The 20,785-nt window shown below is 43.0% G+C and overlaps 6 protein-coding genes across 6 annotated transcripts; 1 reads left to right on the top strand and 5 right to left on the bottom strand.

The window, feature by feature from the left end:
- The first annotated feature begins 3,682 nt into the window (after positions 1-3,682).
- Positions 3,683-5,177, top strand: LOC108035391 (THO complex subunit 6). The gene is made up of 3 exons (XM_017111004.3): positions 3,683-3,881; positions 3,939-4,880; positions 4,934-5,177. The coding sequence occupies exons 1-2, from the start codon at positions 3,769-3,771 to the stop codon at positions 4,876-4,878; spliced, it is 1,053 nt and encodes a 350-aa protein (XP_016966493.1). The 5' UTR covers positions 3,683-3,768; the 3' UTR covers positions 4,879-4,880; positions 4,934-5,177.
- On the bottom strand, positions 4,902-6,649 carry LOC108035393 (esterase P). The gene is made up of 2 exons (XM_017111006.3): positions 5,232-6,649; positions 4,902-5,176 (listed from the first exon to the last, which is right to left on the bottom strand). Exons 1-2 carry the CDS (start codon positions 6,628-6,630, stop codon positions 4,929-4,931), a joined length of 1,647 nt encoding a protein of 548 aa, XP_016966495.1. The 5' UTR covers positions 6,631-6,649; the 3' UTR covers positions 4,902-4,928.
- A 257-nt stretch (positions 6,650-6,906) lies between these two features.
- On the bottom strand, positions 6,907-8,663 carry LOC108035601 (esterase-5B). Its single transcript, XM_017111279.2, has 2 exons — positions 7,249-8,663; positions 6,907-7,194 (listed from the first exon to the last, which is right to left on the bottom strand). The coding sequence occupies exons 1-2, from the start codon at positions 8,642-8,644 to the stop codon at positions 6,947-6,949; spliced, it is 1,644 nt and encodes a 547-aa protein (XP_016966768.1). The 5' UTR covers positions 8,645-8,663; the 3' UTR covers positions 6,907-6,946.
- Positions 8,664-10,626: 1,963 nt separating this feature from the next.
- Positions 10,627-12,219, bottom strand: LOC108034548 (inositol oxygenase). The gene is made up of 4 exons (XM_017109475.3): positions 12,073-12,219; positions 11,834-12,008; positions 10,947-11,523; positions 10,627-10,888 (listed from the first exon to the last, which is right to left on the bottom strand). Exons 1-4 carry the CDS (start codon positions 12,088-12,090, stop codon positions 10,780-10,782), a joined length of 879 nt encoding a protein of 292 aa, XP_016964964.1. The 5' UTR covers positions 12,091-12,219; the 3' UTR covers positions 10,627-10,779.
- Positions 12,220-14,618: 2,399 nt separating this feature from the next.
- On the bottom strand, positions 14,619-15,966 carry LOC108034440 (carbonic anhydrase 1-like). The gene is made up of 3 exons (XM_017109325.3): positions 15,506-15,966; positions 15,227-15,454; positions 14,619-15,165 (listed from the first exon to the last, which is right to left on the bottom strand). Exons 1-3 carry the CDS (start codon positions 15,788-15,790, stop codon positions 14,923-14,925), a joined length of 756 nt encoding a protein of 251 aa, XP_016964814.2. The 5' UTR covers positions 15,791-15,966; the 3' UTR covers positions 14,619-14,922.
- Positions 15,967-16,842: 876 nt separating this feature from the next.
- On the bottom strand, positions 16,843-20,036 carry LOC108035492 (carbonic anhydrase 1). Its single transcript, XM_017111143.3, has 4 exons — positions 19,783-20,036; positions 17,867-18,339; positions 17,574-17,801; positions 16,843-17,507 (listed from the first exon to the last, which is right to left on the bottom strand). The coding sequence occupies exons 1-4, from the start codon at positions 19,838-19,840 to the stop codon at positions 17,259-17,261; spliced, it is 1,008 nt and encodes a 335-aa protein (XP_016966632.1). The 5' UTR covers positions 19,841-20,036; the 3' UTR covers positions 16,843-17,258.
- Between the last annotated feature and the right edge of the window lie 749 nt (positions 20,037-20,785).

The following is a 20,785-nucleotide window of genomic DNA, read 5'->3' as shown; positions in this document are numbered from 1 at the left end:
TACGATTTTAATTATGTATAAACTATAATGGAATTCTGATTAAAATACTCGTTTTGCTTGACGTTTTTCCTTTGGCCCGACACTTGGAAATGTTTCATTCAACTGGAAAAAAAGATGGAATTTTTTATTTGAAAGTTGCTTTTGCGCATCTTCACTGGCATTTTCGTGATCCGTAAACAACGGGGCGACTCCGAACTTTATTTTTTTAATTTTTTCTGATTCAGTGGCGCCATAGGAATACGTCTCGAATAAGTTATTCATTTACGCCTCAAAGTCCAAGAATGTTGCTAATTTCAAGCGAAACTTTCGGCCAAATTTCGGGAGAACGGCGATGAATCAAGTTTGTTGATTGTTTTTCATAAACATATTAGTATGCAGATTGCGCTCCAGATCAAAATCACAACACTGCTGACTCAATCAATGTTTTTGTTCTTCTATTTTCATTGGATTTTCCTGTTTTCTTTCCGATCTGCGCCGAAATTCCACAAGAAATCAATGAAAACAATCGTTCGAAATCGAAGTTAATTTGCCTGGCGCCAGCCAGTTGGGTTGTTAATAAAAACAACGGCGATCGGCGATCGCTTTAATTTTATTTACTTAATTAGCAGCCGAATTGTAAAAACAGCCAGCAAATGGCTTTGTTTTTTAGTACGGAATCCAGTACGTCAACGAGATGATGATCTGCAGGAGGGGCCAAGGATGCCGCTAAGTGATCTTGGTAATTACACGTGCCTCCACAGCCCATAGAGCATCCCCCCATCGGGGTTCCTTAGCACCCAACGATCGTAATATTTGCATTACTCATTGGCAGGTTCAAGTTCGTAAATACACAAACAGTAATAAAATTAATTGGTCATGAAGGTGCCAGGCACTTGCTACGCCAGGCAAGATCTCTGGATCCCTGGAATGTGGTGGAGCAATCCTTTGGCAACCATAAACCGCACGTGTGCCACTCATAACTATAACTTCACGTTCTGGGAGGTGTCTTTTATTGATGGACAGGCTAAGCTTCCAATTAGTTTTCGGCACATCGTCAAAGTTTATAGAACCGGGTTCTCCGGCCTTACTTTCTTGCCCCTTTCGGGCCAATTTGAGTCTGAATGCATATTTCATTTTTCGCCGAATGCTTAGAGAATACATTAGGCCGCCGAACCGGCGAGATTTATGCGACAATTAAAATTAAAATTACGCGACCGGGAATCCGAGATGTAAATTAATGCAAATGAGGGAACGGGCCGGGAACACCCCGACAAAAAGCGTTGTTTTTCGACCACAAAGTTCAGCGGCTCCCGTCTCTGGCGCCAGAAATGTTGCTTACCTTGCCCGAGAAAGTAGCCGACCTTGACGGCATTCCAAAATCCGAATCGCAGCGCCGAATCCCAGAGATATCGGCTAGAAAGCGGGACGGGATCGATCGCTCAGGCGCATGTAGAGTGCATTGACCAAGATCTTGGCGTCGGCGCATCGGGCGAAATGGGCACATCCAATCGGCCATTGACGTCAGATCAAAACACCATTTGTTTCGTACCGGGGGCCCTGTCTCTGGGCTCAGCAAAAAAGCAATGCGAAATCAGAAATTAATTAATGTGCCCCACGGAATGGGCTTTTAATATGCAACGGCGTAGAACCAGTAGTCGCCGTACCACTTTTCGCGCGGCCAGTAAAAGTTCCACTGCTCCCGAGGGCTCGATCTCCCGAGTGCTTCTCGGCCCAGAGATTTGCTGGACAAACTAGATCCGGTTGGTGATCATTGGGTTGAATATGGGAGAACCCCCGGCAAACAAAACAGAGGGAAAGAAGAAAAGAAAGAGCCGCTTAGAAGAAATTTATGGCGCTTGGGGATTTCCCAAAAGCGAGCCGAATACTGGGCCACAAAAACAAACTGCCATGACGCCGCTGTGTAGCAAATAAAATTTGCTGAGATTCATCAAAGGCATTTATCATTAGTCGGGCAGAGAAAGATGATAGCTTGAGCGCTGGATAGCCGTTAGCCAAAATGCAAAGAAACAAAGAAACTTTTTGGCGCCAGTGGGCCAGACGATACATTATATTATCTTTGAAATTTCCACTGAAAACTGGATCCCCCATCGTTTGCGCTGAAAAACACGTGCGAAATGCCCCTCCGAATGGTCCAATAAAAACCTAAGAAAGTCGTCAAAAAACAAATCGTCTTGGCATCTCGTTTCGAGTTGGCATAATACGTCAAGTTGTCAAATTAAATTTGCATGCCATTAATGCCAAGTCGCTTATAAAACTCGATATGTTTTGGCCAGAGATAAGGAACTGATAGAGCCGGAAAACCGCCTTTCGAAGTGGAGTTCTGGGCCTTAATGGGAATCGGGGAATTTCGGATAGTCGGAATTTATGAGCCGGGGCCGGAGCATGTGAATTATGCTGCGACAGACCGAACAGCTTGGTGGCGCCGAAATAATTAATTATAAATCGACTGTCGCGACATTAGTGAGCCATTGGAATTTGCATATAAATTAGAACGATTAGAACGCTCGAGAACAACAGCCTCCGAAATGTGTATCAACAACGCACAAAAGATTACCAGCTAAATGTTATTTAATTTTTAAATACAAACAACTGATAAGAGTATTTAAAAGCAGATGTTCACATTTAGAAATTATATTTCAATTTATTGTCAATTCGTTTGGGGATTACTGTCTGTGAAGGCTTCTAAGCTTGGAATTGATGAGCTGCACTCAAAGATTCTAACTTTATTAAATTCTCGTTTAGATCACAAAGAATTACTTGATTTTTTAAGTAAATGGTTATTGAATAAAACATCCTAAACTAGAACATTGAAAACTAAGATTGATATCTCTGTTGCCTAATCAAACACAGCATTCTTGATGAACACATAGCATCGCAGAATTTATTTGGTAAATAAAAGGCCGGGCAAATTATGTTTTGTTTGATTGGTAAACAACGGAAACCTGATGTTGATAGCCATTAAATTTGAAGCTGTCTATTATTGTTTTCCCATCATAAGTGGGCAATCGGCATTCGTTTATAGGCAAACATGAATATGAGCACGATCTCCGAGCGATCTTCAAGAGCTCTTCAAAACTGACGTCATATCGAAGACTTTTCCACGGCTTGATGAATCACTCTCGAATCCAATCCAATTTGCCCAGTTGAAAAAAAACGTCATGGTGGGTTTGCACATCCATATTTTTAGGCGATTAGTCAAATTCGAGCGTCTCAAAGGTCGCAGACTTTCTTGAAAGTCTTCTCTCTCACTGTGACAATGCAAATAACCGCGCCTTAGCCGGTGTGCCGTCGAACTTTAATGTCTGATTAAGGCAGAAATTTCCATTTAGGTCCCAATAAGGCAATCCAGATTACAATTAACGAGATTGATCGTAAATAAACATTACCCTTGCTTCAGATTGCATCTGTCATTCGTTAATTCGGGCAACACACATGGCGAATAACATTATTTATCAGGAATGCAAATCGAGATCACCGACGAGCGGTCGTGTCCGAATAATTACAATTACAATTGGGTGTATTTCCTCAAAATCAAACAAAATTCCCAATGATTACAAACAGGTTCCTAAACCAATTCAAAATTATCATTACGTTTTATAACGGTTCAACGTAAGCTAAACGTACTGCATACACTACGTAGTGTGACCCTAGGCTGCTGTATTTATATGTAGTATGTTTTGGTATTTTACCTAGAAACGGTCTTACTAAAGGTGCCGGCATAAACAAAGCAACTTTATTTTGTTAAACTAGTTAAACTTATTAAAAAACATGAAGCAGAAGGATCTAAAACGTGCCTACAACAATGTCTTGGCGCAGGCTATATCCTCCTCTCATCAACACCTATTTGCGGGCAATCTGTTTGGTGATATCTTCGTGCTCAGGTGGGAATTCCTAATTTGGCGCAATTTCCATACATTTAACTTTAACTATTTTTGAAGGATCAAGGAACTGGACAAGGGTTCCGAGGAGCCACCGGGCAAACTGAAGATCTTTCCGCAGGGCAGCGATGTAGACATCAATTACCTGGCCTTCCACCGTGACTTCCTGATAGTGGGGGCCGTGGGTCTCATTTACGGTTTGAAATGGAACGAGGAGGAGGAGTCCCTGGCCACCAAACGCTCCTGGGAGGTGAAAATACCCATACAGGTGGACGCTGTCGAAGTGCCTGACGTCAACTCCATGTGGTTGGACGCGGAAAACAGCATCCTATTCGCTGGCTGCGGCGATGGGGTGATCTACCAAGTGAGTTTGGAGGATGGACGCGTCCAGCGGGAGTACCGTGGACACACGGACTACGTGCACAGTGTGGTGGGCAATGCCACGGGACAGATCTTCTCCGGCGCCGAGGATGGCACCGTGCGAGTGTGGAGCACCAAGCAGCAGGAGCAGACTGCCATGCTGGAGCCGTACAAGAACCCGGACCTATTGCGACCGGATTGGGGCAAATGGATAGGAGCAGTGGCTGTCAATGAGGATTGGCTGCTCTGCGGCGGTGGACCCAAGGCTTCTATTTACCATCTGCGTTCCCTAGAGTGCACCCGCGTCTTCGACTTCCCTGGACGCGTGCATCTGTGTGAATTTGTGGACGACTGTGTCCTGATTGGCGGCGAGCACAACCATGTGCAGTCATATACCTTAAATGGAGACCTGCAAGCCAATATTCCCGTGGAGCACACAGCATGCTACTCCGCTGTTTGGCAGACATCGCCCATCAAGCTCATGTCCATCGCTGGCTTCAGCAACAAGCTGCACATCCTCAAGGACTTTCGCTTCCTAGACAGCAAGATAGAGCTGTACGGCAATGTGGAGGGATTTGAAAATGATCCCGAGGAGGACGACGAACTGATCGAGGAACCACTGACAGTTGAAGCGGCCTAAAGGTTCAATAAATCTATTCCTAATTTGCAATATTTATATTTATTTCCTGCTTAAGGTAACTGATCATATTGCTCGTTCTGACAACCGTTTTGTGTTATACGCAGCACTTGATATTGCTTGCTGTCCAAATTGTTCTGAAAATCGCACTCGCCAAATCTCAAAGCTCCCCTTTCATCAAGCGCAAAGTCCTCCAGCATCTTTATGAACTTTCTTGTTATAATTTCTTCATCGGGACGAACGAATGCTCGTAGTGGAAGATCGTCAAATATCAAGAAAAAGTCATCTCCATGGACAGTACCTTTAATAAGGAAATGTTAGGACCTGTAGTCAATTTAATTCAAGTTTATGCTTACCAAAATATATATCACTGCGATTGGACAGCACCTGGCCCACACCCGTCACAGCAGGATTATCGTAGACAAACGAATAGACAGGACTTTTGCCATATTTTCGGTGAAGATCTATTGAAATTGGCACGCTATTCTTGAAAAGAATATCAGTAAACATTCGCTGCAAGTCCCAGTAGCTTTCGGCACTAAATCTTCGATCTCCCAGATACTGCTGTCTGAGTTTTCTAGACAACTCATCCATTTCCCAAACGGTTTCCCTTGCGTCCCGGTAGAAGAGCAAGTAAGGAGCCCAGTCAAACCAACGATCATTGAGTTTTTCAATCCAGGTCTCACCAGTTGTCTGATTTTTCTCCAAAAGCTGGGCAGCATTGTAGCCACCATCCTCAGTGGTATATGTTACGCCCCAAGGAACTTGTGCGATTTTTCCGCTTTTGATCACATCTGCTGGACTTTGAGTAAGGAAGGCATCTGGAGCATCTGCGGGCTCCACCACAGGTCCGAATACAGAAAAGGGCACGTATGAAAACACCAGGAAGCTTCGTACAGAAGATACTATTTCACTGGCCGGCTTGGACTTCAAACAGTTCTTCAGCTCCGCAGAATCTGCTGCCTGTCCACAGCCCACAATCCGACCCAATTCAAAGGCGCGTCCTCTTCCTCCCTGCTGGACAACCCAAGGATCCAGGGCATTTCCGCTCACCGACAGGGCTGCCCTGGCCAAATGGCTAAAATCCTCATGCAGCAGCTGCAAATGAACAGATGCTCCGCCTGCTGAGTGCCCAATGACCACAATATTATCCGGTGAGCCGCCAAAGTGGGCAATGTTGTCCTTAATCCATCGCAGGGCTAGGCGTTGATCCTTGAGTCCATAGTTACCTGGCAAATCCCTATCACCGGTGCTTGCGAAGCCCAGTGGTCCCACGCGGTAGTTTATCTTAACCAAAATCACACTTCCCTCACGCATAACATACTGGTGGCCATATAATGCCGCACTGCCGAACATGAAGGCGCCTCCATGTATGACAACCACGACAGGAAAGCTGCTCCTTGTTTCATTCTTGGGCTTGTAGATGCTCAAGGTTAAGCAGTCCTCACTCCCCTCCAGCATACTGCCTTCGGCTCTGAACTGGTTCCATTGCAGGCAGCCAACTTGTGTCTGAGAGGCATCGAAGATATCCGTCCACTGATGTCTATAGGGCTGAGGAGCCTCTAGTCGTAGTTCACCAACTGGGGGCTCGGCATAGGGAATCGATTCGAAGCTGACGAAGTGGCCATTATCCTTGCCACGGAGTTTTCCATTCGGGATCTCAACAATTAAGGGATCCGAGGAGGGGATGGCTCCAGTTCCTGCAAAGGCTATCCACAGCAAAATTAGGAACTTTAACCATTTGAATGAACACATGCTCCGAAATTCAACGAAGTAATAATGCAACTGCGAGCAAACAAAGCTTGCCTTTTTCTTTATAGCTGCTAACGAGTCTATAAAAAATATATATATGAAACGCGTTTTGGGGGTACAAGTTGCAAAGCGGTCAGTTAATGAATTAGCATTGAATTAAAAAATGCACAGAGACAAATTGAGATATTTTCATAAAATCTAAATACAGATTTTTTTAATAAATAAAATATTTATTAAAATGTATTGTACTTGAAATAAATAGGTAGGCCTAGGAAAAACTTCTGTAAAATCAATTTCAATTTTATTTCCTTCGAGAAAATTAGGGGAACTCTTTATATTGTTTATTCTCACAACCATTCTTGTGTATAAATAATAAGTTAAAATTCTCACTGCCCACGTTGTCTTCGAAAACGCATTCGTCGTATTTTAGAGTGCCGCTGTCACTGAGAGCAAAGTCCGCCAGCATGTTAATAAAGTTTCTAGATATTATTTTCTCATCCGGACGTAGTTGGGGATCTCGTACCACGTTTTCGAAGATCAAAAAGTAGTCGTCCCCATGAACAGTACCTTTAAGGAGACTATTAGTTAAAGTCGATTTAATAATAACTTTTTAGAGCTTACCAAAGGGAATATCCCGTCGCTTGGTCAGAACCTGTGCGATTCCCCTATCTGCTGGATTGTCATAGACAAACGCGTAGGCGGGACTCTTTCCATGTTTACGGTGAAGGTCCAAGGAGTCCTGGGTGCTGTTCTTGAAAAGGACATCCGTGAATAGCTGCTGCAGTTCCCAATAGTTTTCGGTCGTGAATCTCTGGTTGCCCACATATTCCTGCCTTATTTTTCGCGAGTAATCATCCATTTCCCGTATGCTCTTCTTGGCGTCCCGATAGAACAGTAGATAGGGCGCCCAGTCGAACCAACGATCGTTGAGCTCCTCAAGCACGCTCCTTCCCGATTTGTTCCAGTCCTCCAAAAGCAAGGCCGCATTGTAGCCACCGTCCTCTGTGACATAGGTCACTGCCCAGGGAACTTGTCCGAACTTACCGCTTTTTATCACCTCAGTGGGATCCTGGATGAGGAAGGCTTGCGGAGCATCCGAGGGTTCCACCACAGGACCAAATGGGGCAAAGGGCACGTAGGAAAATATAAGGAAATTGCGGACAGCGGTTACTATATCACTGGCAGGCTTGGATTTCAGGCACTTCTTGAGGCTCTCCGAATCCGCAGCCAGCCCGCAGCCCACAATGCGACCCAGCTCGAAGGCTCGTCCCCGGGCACCCTGCTCCGGCTGCATGACCCAAGGATCCAGGGCATTGCCGCTGAACGAGATCGCCGCCTTGGCCAACTGGGAGAAATCTTCACGAAGCATCTGCAGATGAACCGAAGCTCCACCGGCGGAGTGTCCCACGACCAGGATGTTCTCCGGCTCTCCGCCAAAACTGGCTATGTTCTGCTTGATCCACTGCAGAGCCAGGCGCTGATCCTTCAGACCATAGTTACCCGGCAAATCCGCATCGCCGGTGCTGGCGAAACCCAGCGGCCCCAGGCGATAGCTTATCTTCACCAGTATAACCTTGCCCTCTCGCATCACGTTCTCGTGTCCATTTTGCGATGCTGCGCCGAACATGAAGGCGCCTCCGTGAATGTGCGCCACCACCGGATAGCTGTCCCGGCTGCCGTTCTTCGGCTTGTACACGCTGACGGTCAGACAGTCCTCCTCGCCGGCCAGCTTGTCGTCGCCCTGGGTGAACTGATCCCACTGCAGGCACACCACTGGCTTCTGGCTGGCATCGAAGGTGTCCAGCCACTTTTGCTTGTACGGCTCCGGCGCCTCGAAACGCAGCTCTCCCGTGGGCGATTCGGCATAGGGAATCGACTCGTAGCTGTAGTAAAATCCATTATCGCGACCACGCAGCTTGCCCGGGGGCAGCTCCACCACCAGGGGGTCAGCCGGCTCACTGGCGGACGAGCTGAGCCACAAACAGCTCAGCACGAAGATCAATCTCACGCAGTTCATGTTGCTCACTGCCGCGAATTCCGACCGCAACTATCTTGCGATGCGGCATCGGCGGCCCCTTTTATTCGATCGGTCGGCTTATCGGCCACCCGGCACCCGAGCACCTGAACAACCAGTCTCATTTGAGATCTGGACACGCCATGAGATTAGATTTCTAATGCCAGGCTGTGATTTGGGCATTACTCTTGTGTGGACATCCATACGATAGCCGTATGCAAATTAGGATTGTTACATATTCACCTAGATTGCAATTTTAACTTGAATTAGTTTATTTAATAGACATGCATCCCAATCGAAATTGCCAATCCCCCTTGGGGTGAGACACTTATTATACAATCGCTCTCGAGTCAACTTGATTAATTACTTTCTATGCATGTTGTTTATATGTTTATACAGATGCCTCTGATAATAGACTTTTAAACAAAACCGTTTAAAAGCCCAGTAAGTCGTCTAATATTTAAAACAATATTTTTAAGAGAACCTGCGAGATAAATATATATCTTGAACCACTCTTAGAAACAACAGACTTTACAAACAAACTATTAAATTTAAAAAACGTACCTTATTCTGGCTAAATATGTTATAAAATCAGAAGTGATATTTTAGGTACTGGAAAATTTGAAACGAGAGTTATTTATAGGTGCTCCTTTAGTGTTTCACTACTTGCTAAAAAACAAATAACAAAACAAATTAGTGATAAGAAATCATTAGACAAATAGGGAGAGGAAGGTACACTCAAGAAAAATCTAGCTTGGGAAAATAAAGATAGTTCTACCGTTTAAAAAAGCTCGGCGCCCAAAAGTATACGTGTTAAATAACCGAAGACCATGACTTATTTTTAAAGCACTTGCGCTCCATTGACCTTAAACTTTTTAAAAATTCCATTTGGAAGACACCGCATTAATAATTGAAACAGGATAAAATTTTGACCCTCGATAAATAGAACATCTTTAACGTAGAATATTAGAGAATTAAACTACAACTTCATAGAGGTATCCCCTAAATCTCTTGAAAACATGAAAAAAACGAACATGAAAATGGGTTAAAATTTTGACCTACCTACTTTTATAAGTAAATTCAATTGTAGATTATTAGAGAATTCAGCCACAAATTCAAAAAGGCATCCCACACCTAAATCGGAATTCATTTACTCAAGTTATAGATTCTATAAGTGTGGTTTTGGGTTCCTATACTGAAACTTCTCGAAACACTGGAAAATGGAACATGAAAATGTCTTAAAATTTTGACCTTCTCAAGAAAGGTAATTTTAAATGTAGATTATTAGAGAATTCAACCACAAATTCAAAAAGGCATCCCACACCTAAATCGGAATTCAATTACTCAAGTTATAGATTCTATAAGTGTGGTTTTGGGTTCTCATACTAAAACTGTTCGAAACACGGAAAAATGGAACTAGAAAATGGGTTAAAATTTTGACCCTCTCATAAAAAGTAAATTTAAATGTAGATTATTAGAGAATTTAAACACAAATTCAAAAAGGCATCCCACATATAAATCGGAATTAAATTACTTAAGTTATAGGTTATAGAAGTATAGTTTTGGGTTCCCATACTGAAACTTTTCGAAACACGGAAAAATGGAACTAGAAAATGGGTTAAAATTTTGACCTTCTCAAGAAAGTTAATTTTAAACGAAGATTATTAGAGAATTCAACTACAAATTCAAAAAGGCATCCCACATCTAAATCGGAATTAAATTACTTAAGTTATAGGTTATAGAAGTGTAGTTTTGGGTTCCCATACTAAAACTGTTCGAAACACGGGAAAATGGAACATGAAAACGGGTTAAAATTTTGAACCTCTCAAAAAAAGAAAATTTAAATGTAGATTATTAGAGTATTAAACGACAAATTTAAAAATACATCCCACACCTAAATCGGAATTAATTTACTCAAGTTATTGAATTTAGAATTGCTGAGGTTCAAGTAGCTTGGTACCGAAAGTCTTTGAGCTTAATAGAGATTTTAAAAGTTTAAATTTTATATATTGTTTTAGTTCATATATGTATAGGTGTTTACATGTATTATGTTACAGTACAGGTATATAGGTTGTCTAGGAAATAAAATGCAATCGTTTGGGAACCAAACGGTTTCTGGTAATCTTATGAGCACTCGCTCAAAACTCCAAGACTCCGGGCAAATATTTATCGATCAGGGTCTGGTAATACGGCCACAAAGCATCGATATCCGGAACCACCTCGCTCTTCGTGTACAAATCGTAGCGACTGTAAGGGATGACAATTATTAAACTGAGGAAGAACTCGAATATATAAGGAAACTTACTTGAAGATGAGCACCCACTTCTTGGTCTCCGCATCCTGTGGAGCCTCCAGGTGTTTGTAGTCACCGCCGTTGTGCCAGGGATAAAACGAGTGGAATCGAATGATGTTGCAGGCCACGTGGGGCAATTTGGTCTTGTTGTGCTTCAGCACCGAATACATGTACTCATCGTGGCCCCAGGACATCAGCAGGTTGTCCACCCCACAATTGGGCTGGTAGATGCCCAGCTCGGTGTTGTAGGCGGGATTCTCGCCATCGGGGTTGCCCTCGAAGCTCTCGTCCCGGTAAACGATGCTTTCGCCCCAACGGCAGCCCACGGCAAAGGTGTCGCCCACCACAGCCCACTGGGGCTCATCGTAGAAGGCCATGATTTTGCCCAGATCGTGGATGAGGGCGGTCAGATGCAGCCAGTCGTGCTCCGGAAACTCGGCGCGTGCCCGCTCGGCCGCCTGGAAGGCGTGGATGATGTTGGGCAGGTCCAGATCGGGATCTGATTCGTCCACCAGATCGTTAAGCTTCTCTAGAGCCTCGCGCACCGTCATCTTGATTGTGTTGAACTTCAGCCAGCGATCGCGGCGCCCTAATAAAGAAAAATTAATAATAAAATAATTAGTAAAGCAGTATCTTAACAACGATTATCTATTTTTATATCAGCTATAAAAAACATTTTTCAAATAGCACAAAGATTACAAAGGAACTTTCATAAGATAAATATTAACACAAGATGATATCAATTTTTAAAATCTTTTTATACCTTTTACATTGGTTTCAATTTAAAAATTTAAAACAATATACAAAAAATGTTTGTTAAATGGTATCCATTAAAAATAGAATACATATTTTCAATAGACTTGTTTTGCAAGGATATTATTAAAGCTATTGAAACTCACCTTTGACAAAGTCCACAGTTTGGTTCAAGTGCATCTGGCGGTAGGTCTGGCGCACTCGTTCCTTCAAGGGATCTGTGGTGTCCACACTGTAGTCCCGGAATTTAGAGGGATTCTTGTCTGCAAACGTGGGCTCTGGGCGCATCAGCTCCGAAGGATCCAGGAGGTGGACATGGTTCTATCAATTCATTTCACCATTAAATAAAATACTGGAAAAATGTTTGTGTCAAAATTTTCTTTACCTCCGCAAGGATTCTCATTTTGAAGAAAAGTTAATATTAAGCAAGTCAAGAGAATGAAATTGAGTGTTATTTTTGGGTAGCAACCGCGCACTTTAACGATCGAGGCACTTTTGAATCGCTGGACGCTCGGATTCTACACTTTTATAGTCTGCCGACCATCGGAAATTCAACGGAACTCGCAATCACATTCCTTATAGTACACTCTCTTCTATTCCAAGTGTACTAGAAAATGATTTATAGAACGTTTGTTATTTTTCAAAACACGAGAGTCGCCTGCGTCGCTTCCCGTGCGGCCCCTCCCAATCGCAACAATATTATAAAACCAGGCTCAGATATTCTATCAACCATATACGAGGGGCTTCCAATATATTACATTTTATTACCCCTTATCGGGAGCCTGGGAAGCCTATACAACACACACAACTTATCTGTAGCTGCATTACTTTTTCCCTCCATAAACTCATAAAACTGGAAGTTGCACTTGACTGATAAGATCGAAAGGCTGGATATAAAAAACATAATAATAATGAACTCGTTCCACATATATCTGGAGCAAGTGCAAGGCCAAGGCCTTGAGTTACGAGACTGATTGCTAGGGTTCTTGCTCGACTGTATTGCTTATAGCTATGGGAAGTTTCCTGATAAGAATGAATCTAATTTAAAATACTACAAGATAAATATATAAAGGTTTAAAGGATAGGATTCTGATAATCTTTATATATTATATATCCCTTTCATAAAACTGGAAGTAAAATTGCAATATGACTCATCTTAAAAGTTATGGTTATTTATATAAGATAAGAAACCCGATAAGGTCATGGTAGCTATTAAGTAAATATCGATCCTTATCATAAATAGTTCCTTAAGCCGTCATAAAAGTATATTGCTTAGGACGTTTCATGTTAAAAGACCTACGTAGAGATGGGGCAATCAAAGTTCCACTGGTTCAAGTGTCACGCCTTAAGCCCCCCGAAAAAATTCCTATATCCCCTATAGATCTTGGGCTAACCTTGAACAACCGTCAGGAAGGCAGCTAGTCCATAGCCAGAAGCCAACGCTCCAGATCCAGCGGTCGTCCGAGCGTCTAAAAGTAGCAGCAACGCCCCGCAATCTGGGTACACAGTCATCAAGCTGGGGCTTAATGTGCCATCAAGGGGGGGATTGCCTAAAGAAAAGTTATCAGTCGTCTACATGACGTCGATGCGGTCCGATTCGATCCGAGCCGGAGTCTCACATCTCGCACACGCCGCAAGTGCGAACTACAAGTTGAGATTTCACACTGCCCACGAAGGGGCGGACTGATCGCCGGAACCTGGGCCATATGATGCTCATCCATATGGACCTGGGCCGGAGGGGCTTGTTCCCAGTTTCCCGAGGCGCAGTATCGCCGTTCGTCACCATCAGGGGTCAGTTTGTAACGATCGTTGTCAATAAACCTTATCACCTATTAGGGGAGCGTTTCGCACACAGTATGAATGTTGGGGAAGCTGGGCTGGCGGCAATGGAAAAGTTTCATAATATTCCCCACTTCAGGGTGATGCTGGTGCCATCAATTAAGTCAGAACGTGCCGGCGAATGCAATAGTCAATAAATATTATTTATAGTATGGCGCTTTTCTATTTTTGCAACGTATCTAGATAGAATTCTCACTTCCCAATGCCCAGTGAGTGCGCCTTGACCCTCTGTGTAGCCAGTATATCAGGCAGATCGATCGCATTAACAAACAACCGTGATAAGCTCATTAAAAAGCCACAAATTATGCTATAATTAGGCGGGGGATCACACGTAAAGTTCGAGAGGTCACAAGGACAAGGCTATTAGAAGCAGAGTGGAGCCAAATGACAAACAACAATGATCCATCCTTTTTTCAAAGTACAGGATTCTCTGCCTAAAACATCCGGGGCTTTCCTATCATCTCTGCTATTTGATTGCAGTTTGCTTTAGGCAGGCTCCACAGTTTTTACTACGGCCCCAAGTAATTGCCAATAAATCATGTCGACTTTCGCCAGACGAACTCTTCGACTTGAATTCAAAAGTTGATATTCCGCTGATAGATTTGTGCACATGCTTGCAATAATTCATTAGGCTTCGGCTGACAGCCGGGGTCATCATGGGTCATCAGCCAGCACAAGACTCCCAGCCAAATGTGATTACCAAAGTGCGTCAAATTAATCAAATTTACTAATAATCTAGCAAGGACCGGGACATGGGTACACAAATCTGCAAAAAATGAGACTTTTATCTATTACAAAATAATATTTATTTGAGTGGTGAAATATATTTCGAAGCCTTGCCGGAAAGTATACTTCATTTCGCGTTTCATTAAGGGAAAGCTGAAATGTTGCTGTGAGTTTTTCGCACAGTCATCAATCATAAAAGAAATAGCAGCTCGGAAAAATCAATAGTTTCAACACCTTACTAGCAAGTTTTATTAAAGCCAAAGAAATAGCTTTTAACTGAATGAAATTAATACATTCATATTTAATACAAAAATAAAGTCATAACTTTTTGAGCATTATTGTGTATTTATCTGCCTCAAAGAAATACAAACATTATGTTTATAAAAAAATGTGTTTTTTAACCCTTCAATAAACGTACTAAGCTGTTATTATTATTTATAATAAAAGTAAACATTTTAAAGTGACAAGCATTTAAAGTCACAATGCGCAATGTCAACGAGAGCGACATCTGAATAATTGATGATAAAGGGTATCGTGTTAAAGAACCATATGGGTTTAATAAATGGTCCGCCCATTTCTTATCCGCAGATATATGGGTGTCCTGCTGACAGGACTAATTGGGCGCTTAAGCGCATGCTAGGCATATATCGATTTAACCTTCGAACTCTAATTAAAAACCGCTGAAAACGTAGGTCCCCAGCAGCGGTACGAGAAAAGGACCAGAAATCAGGACTCCCTTTAAGTGAGGCACCCATTTGACAGCCGAGTTTGCTACATTTACAAGTGGCACACTATGAGAACCATTACGATCTTCTCTGTTCTTGTACAAAGTTATTTCGTTTGACGACTGGTTGAGTGGAAAGTCGTTCTTCAGATGGTCATCATGGGCTGTCAGCTGGCGGAAAACATTGAACTAGGGAAATTTCGCAGAATATATTTATTACAATTGTTTATATTTTCTATAAAATATTTACCTGCTCCTCCGAAATTTCGATGTTATATGGGAAGTACAACCAGGTTACCTCCACACTGCAAGGTGGAACTGTCAGAGTACCAGCATAGGTGAAGTAGTTTTCCAAGAACTTCGAAATGTATTCCCCCAGAGGCAGTGGGTTGGTCATGTTCACGGCCTGGCCTTTCTGATCAATCTGGGCGAGCAAGTTGGTGAAGTCCTCATAGCTCTTGGCAGGTACGAAGCCAATCTATAAGAAACGAAGAATTATTATCTATCCTTTGCAATACAAAACCCTCACTCGAAAGAAGAAGGCCAACACGGCGATGCCTTGATCCTTCTCCAGAGCACTAGCAAAGTCTGGATAGTCTAAATTCCGTAGTACCAAATGGAGCTCGAAGAGGTAAACTTGGCTCTTGGTCATGTCCTTGCTGGAAAAGGTATCGTTGTCGCCCCAGTAGAAGTGGAACTGCTCGAACTGGTAGCCCGAACCGGTCTTATCCGCCAATGGACCTCCCCTAACAGTCGGCACGGTGTCCTTGTCGAAACCCATCTTCACCAGCACCGTGTATCCATTGTTCGACATTTCAAAGGTCTTGGGCACCACGTCGAAATTTATAAACTCCAGCTCGGAGAAGTCCTTCTCGAAGGCATTAATCAAGTCGATGGTCAAGGGACTGTGGTGCTTTCCACTGCACTCGCCCCACAGGTCGAACTCATGACTTTTTCCGTAGCCAAATTCTTGGGCCCAGACCACCGAAGCGGAAACTAAAAATGTAGTATGTTCTTCAGATTTATACAAATTTTCTATTACATTTTATTAGCCAAAAAGTGGGCCAAAAATTTAAAAATTAGCAGGTTACCAAAACAGTATTATCTATCATTAGCACGTTGCGTAATCTGTGTTAAGCTTGATAGATTTCAATTAATTAGGAACTAATTTCTATTAGCGACTTGTGGATTTTTTTCCAATAAAAAAATTCAAGTGGTAGGTAGAAAAGCAAGCAATGCCACACCTACAAACGCTGTTGTATGTTAAAAAATATTTCAAAAAAACTAATTTAATTTAAGTTATTAATTACTAATGCTTTTTTGAGAGAAAATACCATTTTTTCTGTATAGCTCACCACAAATTAGGATCGCTGCAATGAGCATTGCAAGCGAGGTGTGACTACACCTTCTCATAGTTTCACTTCAAGTATCTTATTACGAACTATAGTAATTTCCCAACTGCCTTAGTATCTTTATTTTCCGTTCCCAGGCGCGAACTGCGTTATGTTCTCTTTGATACTGCAACTTATATCTATACGAATACGTATGTCCTTAGCTGTCAATTGGGCTGGCGCCCAGGGGACGAAAATATTCAAACCACTCATGGGCCAAAGAAGCGATCCCAGAGATCTGCACTGTACTTAAGCTGATTGCCACGTTGTTTATCTCGGCATCACATTTCAAAGCCACACATTGTAATGCAATGCAAATGCACAGGGCACATTTAATGGCATTACTATTGCATGTTAATCGCTTGGTGCAGCACCGACTGTCCCTCGGATCAATAATTCTCATTCTCTTAGAACTGGCAAACAAATATCCCTATTTTATGAATTTGTTCAATGGAAATCATTTTACAAGCTGGCATTCTGTTAAAATAAATATTTATTAAACATCATTTGATTACATAAAAACATTTACAGGTCTTAAATCTAATAATGCTCGTGCCAGGCATTTAAAATCACAGTGTGCCCTGCCAAGTGGGCTCCACAGGCCTCTTTGGACGGATGGCGGTGCGGTGGACAATCTCTGTGCGAGGTGCTGCATAATTGATGAGGAAGGGTATCGTGCCGGCTGAAGCCTCGCCCCCGTGGATATATGGATGTCCTGGCCGGGGGCGGGGGCGGGCTCGTCCTTGGGAAATTACAGGTAGTCGTGTTTGGAGAACAAACAGCGACGGCGAACAAGAGCGGAAAATGTAAATTACAGCGCCTAATTGGACGCCTAAGCGCATACCAGGCATTTAACGATTTAACCTTCGATTCCCGGCCGCAGAACTCTAATTAAAAACCCCGGAACACGGAGGTCCTTAGCAGGGGCACCAGGACGACAGTGGGGAGCAGGACGGCCAGGCAGTGGGGCCTCCAACTGCCAGCAGCGTTCTCCGCATCAACAAAGGGAACCGAATCCATGTTGTGTGTGGGCACATCTATATAGTTCTTGTACAGAATACGATCGTTGAGCGGCTGGATGGGTCGGAAATTGTTCTTCAGATGATCATCGTTGGCGGTCAGCAGGCGGAAGGCATTTAGCTGGGCAATAAACATCACAAATAAATGATTTTTGCCTTTATCTGTTTTTGTAAACAAAATATTTACCTGTTTTTCTGTGATATCTATGGGAACTGTGAAGTCGATCCAGGTGACCTCCTCACTGCAAGGTGGAGTTGTTAGGGAACCAGTGTAGCTGAAGTAGCTCTCCAAATGCTTGGAAATGTACTCTCCCAGGGGCAGTGGATTGGACATGTTCACGGTCTTGCCCTTCCGGTCAATCTGGCCCAGCAAGTTGGTGAAGCCCTCATAACCACCAGTGGAATTGACGCCAATCTGATGGGGTTAGCAATAACCAATTAAAATAAATGATATATTTATGTTATTAAAAAACCTCCCACCTGAAAGAAGAAGGCCATCACGGCGATGCCATGGTCCTTATCCAGGGCACTGGCAAAGTCGGGGTATTCCAAATTGCGGAGCACCACATGGAGCTCGGCGGGATAGGCGCGGTTATTGATCAGATCCTCACTGCCGATCGTGTCGTTCTCGCCCCAGTGAAAGTGGAACTGCTCGAACTGGTAGCCCAAGGGGGTTTTCTCCGCCAGGGGACCTCCCCTCACACTGGGCACCGTGTCCTCATCGAAGCTCATCTTCACCAGCACCGTGTGACCGTTGTTCGTCATTTGAAAGGCCTTGGGCACCACGTTGAAATTGAAGAACTCCAGACTGGGGAACTTCTTCTCCACGGCATTGACCAGGTCGATGTTTATGGGACTCTGGTGCTTGCCGCTGCACCTGGCATAGTCCTCTCCCCAGTGCTCGGGTCCGTGTCTGCCCTCGTAACCGAAATCTTGGGCCAAGACCACCGAAGCTGAAGTTAGAAAGCCAAAAATATCATGTTTAATATTTGTTTTAGCCTTCGTTATGGACCCAAATACTAAGTGTTGACCATTGCCAAGCCAGGTATAAAATGATATTTACTCTTTCTTAGAGGAAAGGCAAACAGAGACGGCTAATAGAGCTCGCCCAGGTGCTAATTGAAAGATAAAGTCGGTGACATTCGCGACATCGAGTGGGTGTGCAATCAGTGATACCTGTTGAATAAAGCCATCAACTATTTCGGTCGCAGCGAAAGCTATAAATACGTCCTCTGTGTATCCTATTAATTTTGCACATTTTATTAATGCGTCGCCTGTCGTCATCGGGAATCAGTTCAGCCAGTTCAAACATCAAGACACCCCTGATTGCCCAATCAATTAGCATTAATCGATGTACAATTAAGCGTGTAAAGTTTATTTCACTTGGCGGGGAATTTCTGTGAACTATTCAAGCCATGGAAAAGGGCGCAGCCGTCAGTTGTAAAAACGATCTACAATATTTTCATTTTGCATACAAAAGCCGGACTTTATAAGCCAATTTGTGGGCCACAGAAATCAGCAAGGCCCCCAAACGAAATTATTTCTCATTAGCAGTTGCCTAATTTATGGAAAATTTGAGCTAATTATGGACCAATTTCTATTAGCTTCAGTTTAGTGTAATTTTCGCAGCTCACACCGCTATCAAATAACTTGAATACTTAATAGGATAATTGAAAAACACTGTGGAAACAAGGTTCTATCAAAAATATTGCCTCTACCCCGGCTGCGATTTTTTACGACAGATATCATGTGGCTTGGTCATGTCTGGTTCTGGTGATCACCATGGACAGCGATGACGAATAATCAAGAAGCCCGAATGGCAGGTAGAAGGTTGAAGATCCATCAGCTGACCGACTCGTAAGTGGCTATAAATAAATTAAAAGTTCTATCACAGAACTCAAGACCACTAAAAAAAAAAGATTATTAAAACTTCTCGCTGTGATTTCCAGCGGGCATGTTTATTGATTTACAACCGAGATAATCGGGTAGTTATAAGACGATAGTGATTTATTTAACCATTTTTATATCACGTACGATATGGTTTAATTGTATTTGTCTTCCCTTATAATCTGAGACAAGTTTAAAGTAGTTTATAAGATTATAAAAATTGTTTTATTTCAAACCAAAATATTTATTTTATCGGGAAGCTATGTCTTTATATAAGGTATGGCCAGAACACCAAACCAAAACAAAACATTTTTACGTGACATCACAGTTGACCTAATACTGGAATTCTTTTTATATCACAATCCCGACAGTTGTCTAAATATTTGCTGCACTTGTTGATGAAAGCACTTTGCCGGCGGGAGATGATAGCACATCTTATCTTGATTAACGCACTTTTGTCAATAGTTCCTCATTATCGAGTGACACCTTTGTTTTGCCCCACAGCTCACCACAAATCAAGATCGGGGCAAGGGCGATTGCAAGCGGGGTGTGGCGACACCTTGCCATGGCTTCACTTCGCTCTGGAGGCACTTTCCCGGAACTCTGGCCTTATCTGGCTATCGGGGCACTGTCACCAGTCGCGACTAATTTACGAACTATAACTATTTAAGGCGCTGCTGAAATCCAGCGGCTTTCGCAGGTTTCACTGTCTTATTTTCCGTGCTCGCCCGCCGAACGCGGTCACACAACTGCGGTTAGGGCCCCGTCGACCCCGCTACTTATATCGCCTCGACGGCGCTCTGTGCCCGCCGATTCAGTTGCTTCTGTCTTTGGTGGGAGCCCGGGGGACGGAACTTTCCTATACACTCGACCGGCGAAGAGGAGACCAACTCGGGGCCCAAGCCAACAAATAGCACAGCCCGCAGCCTATGGAAATTTTCAAACACTGTGCTGAGTTGGTGCTTTTGTCTCAGCTCATATGGGTTCTGAATAAATTGCTTAAAAATAGCACACACGTATTAGAAGCGAAAATCATTTTAAATACATACATGTGTAATAATACTAATAGTATTCGAATGCTTAGTATATTTTTATCATATTAAATGCAAAACCCAACATAATGTAAACATTCTCATAAAGGTTAACCATCCGTATGACTTTAGGTTGCCCTAACCTTGCCTTCGAATTCGAGTTACTTGAAAGACTCGTAAACCTATTTCACTTCGTTTTATTCTATTATTGTTTCTTCACTACTCTGAACTCTCCAAATAGAGCACCGACCCTTAAATATCCCCTACTAATGAGTGTTTATTACGCATGTCTCACAATAGTAAACAGTTTATGGGCACTGTTTTGTTAACAGAGCGGAAATTAATAGGATTAAAAGTCCCCCACTTGAACTATAAAGTCTGAAATGATAGTTTGAAACGATTATAATAACATTGTAGTAAGTAGTGACTATAGATCTAGGATAGTTCCTAAATTAGCAGTCATGGGTGTGTTCCCACATTA

The sequence above is a fragment of the Drosophila biarmipes genome, chromosome 3L (assembly GCF_025231255.1).
Source record: "Drosophila biarmipes strain raj3 chromosome 3L, RU_DBia_V1.1, whole genome shotgun sequence".
Taxonomy (NCBI): domain Eukaryota; kingdom Metazoa; phylum Arthropoda; class Insecta; order Diptera; family Drosophilidae; genus Drosophila; species Drosophila biarmipes.
Note: the sequence above shows the minus strand (reverse complement) of the source record. Positions and strands in the feature narration are given on the sequence as shown.

Excerpts from the sequence above, each read along its gene's own strand:
- LOC108034548 (XM_017109475.3), bottom strand. Across the intron at positions 11,524-11,833 it reads AACTGTGGACTTTGTCAAAG|GGCGCCGCGATCGCTGGCTG; the intron begins GTGAGTTTCAAT and ends TTTCTTTATTAG. Across the intron at positions 10,889-10,946 it reads AAGTGGGTGCTCATCTTCAA|TCGCTACGATTTGTACACGA; the intron begins GTAAGTTTCCTT and ends CATCCCTTACAG.
- LOC108034440 (XM_017109325.3), bottom strand. The coding sequence starts at position 15,790 with ATGTCGAACAATGGATACACGGTGCTGGTGAAGATGGGTTTCGACAAG. Across the intron at positions 15,455-15,505 it reads TGTTGGCCTTCTTCTTTCGA|ATTGGCTTCGTACCTGCCAA; the intron begins GTGAGGGTTTTG and ends CGTTTCTTATAG. Across the intron at positions 15,166-15,226 it reads TCGAAATTTCGGAGGAGCAG|TTCAATGTTTTCCGCCAGCT; the intron begins GTAAATATTTTA and ends AAATTTCCCTAG.
- LOC108035492 (XM_017111143.3), bottom strand. The coding sequence starts at position 19,840 with ATGGCAAGGTGTCGCCACACCCCGCTTGCAATCGCCCTTGCCCCGATC. Across the intron at positions 18,340-19,782 it reads TGCCCCGATCTTGATTTGTG|CTTCGGTGGTCTTGGCCCAA; the intron begins GTGAGCTGTGGG and ends TTCTAACTTCAG. Across the intron at positions 17,802-17,866 it reads TGATGGCCTTCTTCTTTCAG|ATTGGCGTCAATTCCACTGG; the intron begins GTGGGAGGTTTT and ends TAACCCCATCAG.
- LOC108035601 (XM_017111279.2), bottom strand. The coding sequence starts at position 8,644 with ATGAACTGCGTGAGATTGATCTTCGTGCTGAGCTGTTTGTGGCTCAGC. Across the intron at positions 7,195-7,248 it reads GCGACGGGATATTCCCTTTG|GTACTGTTCATGGGGACGAC; the intron begins GTAAGCTCTAAA and ends GTCTCCTTAAAG.
- LOC108035391 (XM_017111004.3), top strand. The coding sequence starts at position 3,769 with ATGAAGCAGAAGGATCTAAAACGTGCCTACAACAATGTCTTGGCGCAG. Across the intron at positions 3,882-3,938 it reads GGTGATATCTTCGTGCTCAG|GATCAAGGAACTGGACAAGG; the intron begins GTGGGAATTCCT and ends CTATTTTTGAAG.
- LOC108035393 (XM_017111006.3), bottom strand. The coding sequence starts at position 6,630 with ATGTGTTCATTCAAATGGTTAAAGTTCCTAATTTTGCTGTGGATAGCC. Across the intron at positions 5,177-5,231 it reads TCGCAGTGATATATATTTTG|GTACTGTCCATGGAGATGAC; the intron begins GTAAGCATAAAC and ends TCCTTATTAAAG.